The following is an 8,587-nucleotide window of genomic DNA, read 5'->3' on the forward strand; positions in this document are numbered from 1 at the left end:
GTTCTGGATATTTTGAAAGAAGAGAGTGTGAGGTTTTTTAAAGGTTCTAACTAGAATTTGTTTTTGGTCAATTATCTCATGACACTCTAATAAATTAAATAATTTGTAATTGCTGATGATGTTATACTTCAAATCTGGTTCATTTTCACTTGCTTAAAATCAAATTATGAATTGGACCGTTATACTCTCTTTTTTCCACTCCCTTTTTTCTTTTAAAATTCAATCTCTCTCGACCCTAAACAAGTCTTAGGTTTTTATAGGCAGAAAATGATGCAGAGGTGCTGATGGGTATTTCAAAGGAACTACTTGGCTGGCTTTATATTGCTCAATTTAATTTATATGGTTCAATGCAACGAGAAGTTCAACTCTAATCTAAACTTGAAGAGCTAAGTGACAAAGATGTTATACTTCAGCAGCTTGGAAGAAGAAATGAAGAACTTGAGAGCAGCAATGCCCATCATGCTACCATAATTTCTGAAGTTCTGATCTTAAAGGAAAAAGCAAAATCAGTTGAGGAACAACTGAAAGATACTGAATTCCTTCTATAAAATAAGGCAGGAGCAGCTTGATGAGGAAGAAAACATTATCGAGGTACTAAAGAAAATATTTATGAGGCAAAGTAGTTCCTAAACCCCGACCACCAAACCATATCTACTTCCACATTCACAAAATTAACAAGATATCTAGAAGAATTTTAACAAATTTAAGCATGTGTATTATAATTTTAGATTATGATGTAAAAATTATAAAACAACAAATAAATACAAGATTTTTTATAATATTCAAAAACAAAAAAATAAAGAATTATAAAACACTCACAATGGGCAGAGATTTGAAACTGCTGTGCCCGATGATCCTCTACGAGCAACAATAGGGGAGACGACCATTCTCCTAGAGCAACGCAAAAGTATAGAAAAACAAATCAATAAGAATAATTATAAACCACATATTTTTCCGTCACTATAACTATAAGGTGAGGACCAAATAAATCAACAAGAGAGCAATTGATTTCACTGCCATCATCCTGCTAATAGTCAACTTAAATTTCCTTATAATAGTTTCATAGGATTAAGCATCAACATATCATAGATAGCCGACTACATTGAAATAATACATGCAAATTACTTTACTCCTTAAACTAGGCATGTAAAGTACTAAATAATATATTAATTAACCAAAAATATAATTTTATGTCTTAAATTAAATAACTTAAAAATAAAAAATAAGAGATTAAAATAAAATATGATGATTATGTTTCTCCACATCTTCGCCACGTGTAATACATGATTGTTTTAAATAAATTAAAACTACAATCACATATACGCAGCAAAAAGGAGATATTTGACAAAAAAGAAAAAGAAAAATTAACAGTCTATAGGTGTGCACCTGCACCCTCAACCCTGAACCCTTAGACCCCAGCATCTAAACCCTAAACCTTAAATTAATATGGGCTTCTTCTTTTTTCTAGCTTATTATTTCTTACAAAATTATTTATTATTTCTAGTTATTATTTCATATTTGATAATTATTTTTTTCTCATATTATTTCTAATTTGATAATTCTTTTTTTTTTGTTTTTTTCTAAATTAATTTGGATGATTTCTTGTTTCTGGATGCAATTTACTAATTTATTTTTTATTTCTAGATTTCTATATGTGGGCTTATTTCTAAATTAATTTCTGTTTAAATCTTTTTGTTTCTTTTGAATGATTTTTTTGTTTCTGGATTCAATTTACTATTTATTATTTCTTACTAAATTAATTATTTCTAAATTTCTTTATATGAGCTTCTTTTTTCATATTTGATAGTAAATTTTTTTTCTGGGATAATTTCTAAATTGATAGTTCATTTTTTTTTATTTCTTTCTATTTTTTTGTATTATTTCTAAATTGATAGTTATTTTCTTTTTTTGTTTCTTTTTATTTGATTTATTTGTTTCTACATTTCTTAGATTTTCTATGATAAGAAATTACAATCAGTTTTTTCAGTTCTTTCTATTAGATCTAAAGAACCATAACTGCCATCCACTTTCACGAAATTTAAGCATGTGCAATATAATTCTACAATACCATGTAAAAATGAACAAATAAGAAATAAATACAATCAAAAATTGAAAATTAAAGGATTATAAAGACTCACAGTGGGCAGAGATTTGGAAGTGCGATGCCCGATGATCTTCTACCATAACCAAATTATTTATAAGAGCAAGTAATACAGGTTGCATGAGGATGACTATAAGCTGCACGAGCGAGGAGGGATGACCTTTATCCTTCAACCACGCAAAAAATATTAGAAAACAAATCAATAAGATACGGATATCAAATCAAGAAGAATTAATGATAAAGAAAAACCACATATTTTACCGTCAACAGTCAACTCTATATGCATAATGAGGTGCACCCGAAATCTTATCATCCCATGAGAAGATGGAGAGGATTGAGCTTCAACTCCTCCAAAGCTTCCTTGATGCTCCCAACCCACGGTACGCGTAAAGCTTGTCTCCACAACCATCTCACCGTTCTCCATCTTCCCCGCTTCACCCATGTCCGCCATTGACCCATCAAATCTAATCCCTTTTAACAACCCAACAACACAAAAAGAAATTTTGAAAAAAAATTAATGCTAGGTCAAAAAATATAATAAAACAAAAAAAGATCACTGAGAGTACAAAAAAAAAAAAAAAAAAGACAAATAAAAACAAAAACCTTTAAAAGGATTGGCATCATTACGTGTTACAAATGAAAGATTTAATGGTGGAAGATTATTGAAGACAAGAGAAAGTGAAAGAGAAAAGATTTTCAGAATCTTTTGGAGGAGGCAGTGAGCAGAGAAAAGTTGGTGAATGATTTCAGCTATAAAATGGAGCCAAAATCAAGTGGAAATGGCACGATTTTGGAGGGGAACGAATAAGAGAAAAGAAAGTCTTTTCTTTTTTCTTTTTTTTTCGTGTCAGCTCTTCCTCTTCCCCAAGCCGGGTGCAGGAGAAATTGTCAGATGAATACGTCCCGTCATCTGTCAGCGTAAAGGTTGAGAGTTTTGCCCGTTGTGTTCTTTTACTTACTCTGGTTAGTGGGTAGCTTCAAAAAGGGTTTTCCATTAGTTTGATATTTATATATATATATATATACACACACACACACATATACAACATTTCTTTTTCGAAATCCAACGACACCAACAAGAGAGAAAAAATGGCAACAAGCAGGATAATAATTATTCAATACTTGAACTAGTTTTTATTGGAAAACTAAAAAGAAATTAATTGAATATTTGATAATAAATGGTGCACTTTGTCAACAGCCACCATATTCAGTTTCAAATAATCCTTTGCAATAATGAAATTCTGTACACACTCAACCACAGTGGCGGCAGAGGTAGATCAGATGTGGCTGCCCCAGCACGGTCCTCTACTGTGGCAGGCACGCCAGATGTGACAATGCGATTGACGTAGTCCATCTTGTACGTGTCTACAAATCATTTCATTGCTCGGGACTATTTTTTGAGAGTGGAAGCCAAGAAATGTGCTTCTTGGCACTCATTTTTGTAGACATACAAATTGATGATATATCACGAACATTAGCTACTGTACATCTCTCTCTCGCACTGCGCTTGTTGTTCAAAAGAGGGTTTATATATTAAATTGTACTTTTTCAATTTTATTATCATTTTTAAAAATTTATATATAATGTTGGAACCGACATACTTTTAATTATATGTTAATTTAGTCATAATATAACAATTATGGTATACCTCCCTATAATTAAAAATGCATAATATAAATTGATATAAATTCAACAACTTGTGTTTATGAGATATTATTTTAAAAATATATAAAATGAATAAAAAATTTTATCAATATAAAACACAATATCATATCATATTAAATTAAACCTGCTATAAAATACTTGTTAGATAACATTTTTTTTAAGAATATTTGTTGTATGACATCTAACAAATATTTTATTTTATCAAGTGTTTTTGAGAACTAACTCCTTATTTTTGTAATTAACACTTTATCCAAATGTTTAATAGTCTCTTTTTAAAATTTTATCTTTTAAATACCCTACTGCTTTATGCACATTTTCTTAAAGCTATTCCAAACATCCTCCCCTTTACTTTTATTTTATTAATTCTTTCAATTTTTACCTTATTGATCGGTCAGCTATGTAAATATCTTAGTTATTATCTTGAACCCAGGTGGAAAATCATATATAACATTTTAGTTACAAAAATATTGGAAAATTAAATAAATTATAAATGACAAGCATGGAAAAAAATTGTTATCAACCTAGGTGCACCTCGATTTACTTATTTTATGCTTGCATGTGCAAAAATAAATTTTTAATTTTATACGGGTTTTAAATTTAGGAAACTTAAAATGGAATCTCAGGACTTGGTCTTGTCGAAATGACGTACTCAAGTCCAGAGACTTGGTCATCTCTGAACAGGTGCCCAAAGGGTTTTTCTCAAGGTGTTGCACGTTGCAGATCGCAAATGAATTGGAACTCCTGCTTCCTTGCCTACTAATTTGACTAATAACATGCAATAGAAATGGAGGAATTCGTTTTAACAATTTGAACTAGCTTTCTATTTATCGAACTTGCTGTCCTTTTTGGTAATGTTGAAGCAGATAATCTTTTCAAAACAGCCAAATACTGGCCTATGTGTTGGATTGAACAAAGGCCATACTGTAACCAAAAAGGAATTGGCTCCTTGCAGAGTAAGTTGCTTCTATGCCTTTGAGAAGTTTCGTAGAATACTTATATTTCTTACTTCTATTTGTTGTGGATGTATTTTTCTTATTTTTATTTTAAGCATTTGATTTTTATCTAGGGATTTTATGCTACAGTTCTGAATGTTCTGCGACAAATTCTAAACCTTAAACCATAAAAATTAGTGACTACAATATCTTCTTTTTTAAGAATTTCGAAATTCAAAAAGCTTCATTTTACAATTTTTTGACTTGTTCTAACTTTTTTATTCTATTCTAACATTAATGCCAACTTGATGTTGTCGCTATTCAGCAGTAAGTAAAACGTTGCTGAATTAACTTTTCTTTTTTGTATTTTAATTGGATCACTGGATGAAGAACGAGAGTAAGAGTTGAAGAAGGCAAGGATGACTATCAAATTCAAATCATTCAAAAGCAAGTCTTTGAGTGCCAACAAGTGAAGCGTACAGACCTTTCATAGCTAGTAAATCAAAATGGGTACCCAGTTCAACAATCCTTCCAGCAGAGCAAACCGCAATTTGATGAGCATTCTGAACCGTGCTTAATCTATGAGCAATCACTAATGTTGTCCTGCCGTTCACTAGATGGTTCGGAGCTTCCTGTACGAGGCGTTCACTGACTGCATCCAGGGCACTTGTTGCCTGTAGTAAAACAGGCGTTAGACAGGAGTCAAATGAAAGCAAGCCATGACCAAGAAAGGGAGATGTTTTTTTTACATCTTAAAGATATTTCTAGGATGATGCATGGGCGTAGACAGAAACCTTACTTCATCAAGGATCAAGATTGGTGCATTTTTCAGTAGAGCTCTGGCAATAGCAATTCTCTGCAGATCAATTAAACATAAACATGAGTCAATCACCTGGAGCTCCTCTGTCTCTCTCTCTCATATTCGCACCCATTTATTACCTGTCTCTGTCCTCCACGCTCGCCAACTAGTGTGTCATAACCTTTTTAATCAACAAAAAGAGTCGATAAAAATTATAAATTGGCGGCAGGAAGAAAATAGAGGGGACTATTCTAGGGACAACTGACCTGTGGAAGTGAAATTATGAAGTCTCTGCCTTTTGTGAGTTTTCATAATCTTTTAATTTTCAGTTTTTGAATATTACTGAAAATATTGTAGTTATGATTTTTACATCATATTAGTTAATATGGCTAATAAAGTTAAAAATATGATATTTGTGGCTATAGTTACAATCAAGTCTTTATTCTCTCATCTTGAAAAGCTTGGCTTGTCATTATTCTCTCTTTTTCTTCTTTTTACATAACCCACCTAATTATTTTGTTATATTTAATAACACAGTGAGTTCACTTGCACCATCAGGAAAGAAATGAGGAGACAGACCTTCGAATTTAACGTATTTGCTTCAATGCTAAAAGCTAAGGATCTTACCTCTACCCACAAGCATAGCACAGTTGAGAATATATCAGGTATAAAGTGCAGGTACCTAGGGAAATCTGATCATCCAGTCCCAAAACGTAGTCCATGTCCAGGATGATGGGTTATGCTCCGGTACACCAGCAAACCAGACGCCAAGCCCCAAGCCCCAAGGTTTCAAACTCTCTTTGATGAGCTTGCATGTAACTCACTATAGATTGCTCAAGGAATCACAATAAGGGAAAAGCAGATCCAATAACAATAAATTCTGGAGAATCGCCCCGTGACAAAATTCTAGTATCGAGGACATAACACTTCTCTTCATTTTTTTCTGTTCTTTTCTTTTTTTGCCTTTCTTTTCTTTTCTTTCATTTCTTTTATTTTATTTTAGTTTCTTTTCCTTTCATTTCTTTTTCTCTCCTTATTCTTTTCCTTTCCTTTTCTTTTCCTTTCCTTTCCTTTCCTTTCCTTTCTTTCCTTCTCCTTTTCTTTCCTTTCCTTTCTTTTCCTTTCCTTTCCTTGTCCTTTATTTTTTTTTTCCTTTCTGTCGTTTGCCTTTATTTCCTTTCCTTTTCTTTTCCTTTCCTTTCCTTTCCTTTCCTTTCTTTCCTTCTCCTTTTCTTTCCTTTCCTTTCTTTTCCTTTCCTTTCCTTGTCCTTTATTTTTTTTTCCTTTCTGTCGTTTGCCTTTATTTCCTTTCCTTTCTTTCCTTTTCCTTTCTTTTCCATTCCTTTATTTTCCTCTCCTTTCATTTCCTTTCCCTTCATCTCTTATCCTTTATTTTCCTTTCCCTTACTATATTTTGTATATAATAAAACAGTTAACAAAGAAACAAAATTTACCTCACCATTGGTTGTCGATCCATTAGGAGATTGTGAGGCTGAAGGTCCCTGCAACGAAAGGACAATTTCCTGTGTCTGATTTAAGTGAAGAATGAAGAAAATACCTGTGTAACATTCCATGAGCGTGGCAGAAGGCAACACCTTTACAGAGTTGGTACATCGAGCTCTGCAACATGTTAATTATATTTCTTGTTATCTGACATAAAATTTGGAAATTTATGAAAAAATAAACATAAAACTTGACATTATCCGACCATTTTAGCGAGATGTTCTCTCCAGTTTGACAGCAGCTCTTAAGGAATTTCTTGAGATCAGTGTCCAAGTAATCAAAAACCAGATAGCGTACTGTCTTCCATTCTTTATTCTATCCTTGTTTGACATAAAGCAATCTGAACAGAGCATGGCAAGAAACAAACATTAAGATCGAGATGTTGAAATAAACGTCAAGAACAAATTGCAAATTTAAGCAGGAAAAGACCCAACAGATGAAATTCACAGAGGGTGGCAATTTAAGACACAAAAGCCTCCGCGGTATCAACGGATAAATTAAGGGTCGATGACTTTTTCAGAGGTACATATCATAATAAATAAAAAAAAGAAACTGCGTTTCTAGCTGTTGCGGTTGTAAGAAATACAAGAAGAAAATGGGACACATCAAGATCCCAAATGAGAAGACTTTAAACCTTTCAATTAATAAAACAAAACGAAAAGCTATGTGGTAAGAAAATAAAAATCTCAAGGCAAAGTATCGATTAGGAACTCTAGGGCTTATGTTGTGAGACGCACATACAAGATTTTCACTGGGAAGAGTGGGTGTCAAAACCGATCGCCCAAGATCTTAAAGAAACGTTTCTTAGGAAGACCAATAACAGAAGAAGTTCTTCAAAATCAAAGAAACCGAGAACCTCTGAAAAAAGCAAATCAACGCAGATCCGGTAAGAAAGACGAAAAGGGAAAAGGAAATCAAGCGGAGAGAGACAAAATAGGGTTGTTACCTCACGACGGGTCTTCTCAAGAGCCATGATCTTGCGGGTAGCCTTCTCCATCACCCTGTAAACCTTCCTGTATGTACCCTCGCCAACTTTCTCAAGCTTTTGAAAGCATCCATTGCCGATGTTCCCGTTGGCTTCTCCATTTTCTTTCTCTCTCTCTGTGACATAAAAAACTACTCTCTCTCTCTCTCTCTATGTATTTATCTTCTTTGGCGTGAGCATATAACCGTTAAGCGGAGCGTCGTTCATACGCAACGGACCCATGTTTGCCATTTTTTTTTTTTTTGAAATTCAAAAACATGAGTCGAACTTTAATTTCCAGAAATCCGCTTGTGTCTACGCTCTCGGGCCTTCACTCGGTTTAAGGTCCAAAAATCAAAGGCTCTTCCAATTGCGGCCCATCATCCCACAGCTCCCCCACCACCCACAAAAAACAATTAGCCTACGAACAACAATTATACATTGCTTGGTAATTTAATTAAATTGAATGCTGCTTGGTCTGAATTGAAGCTATATAATTGCTTAAACTAACTTAAGGTCATATAATTCAAGTAATCGGTTTGGGTTTTGATTAAATTCAAGGATTTAATAACCGTAAAAAAATTATATATAAAAATTCCTACTTACTTAAAGAACCCAACTCG

General features: G+C 33.1%; 1 protein-coding gene across 2 annotated transcripts in view; it reads right to left on the reverse strand.

The window, feature by feature from the left end:
- LOC110825700 (ABC transporter B family member 28-like) overlaps positions 1-8,379 on the reverse strand; it is a 9,035-nt gene extending 656 nt beyond the window's left edge. The window contains exons 1-9 of one of the 2 annotated variants that reach the window (XM_022056185.2): positions 7,947-8,379; positions 7,206-7,340; positions 6,180-7,117; positions 5,638-5,678; positions 5,498-5,554; positions 5,183-5,372; positions 2,363-2,572; positions 2,139-2,268; positions 820-891 (exon numbers count right to left, since the gene is read on the reverse strand). In XM_022056185.2, the coding sequence (XP_021911877.1) occupies positions 2,264-2,268; positions 2,363-2,572; positions 5,183-5,372; positions 5,498-5,554; positions 5,638-5,678; positions 6,180-6,219 (543 nt within the window). In that variant the 5' untranslated portion in view covers positions 6,220-7,117; positions 7,206-7,340; positions 7,947-8,379 and the 3' untranslated portion in view covers positions 820-891; positions 2,139-2,263. Of the gene's footprint in view, positions 892-2,138; positions 2,269-2,362; positions 2,573-5,182; positions 5,373-5,497; positions 5,555-5,637; positions 5,679-6,179; positions 7,118-7,205; positions 7,341-7,946 lie in introns of both variants that reach the window. The other variant, XM_022056184.2, reaches the window with a different exon arrangement.
- Between the last annotated feature and the right edge of the window lie 208 nt (positions 8,380-8,587).

Source organism: Carica papaya, chromosome 5 (assembly GCF_054855325.1).
Source record: "Carica papaya isolate Zhongbai chromosome 5, ASM5485532v1, whole genome shotgun sequence".
In the NCBI taxonomy this organism is placed as follows: Eukaryota; Viridiplantae; Streptophyta; class Magnoliopsida; order Brassicales; family Caricaceae; genus Carica; species Carica papaya.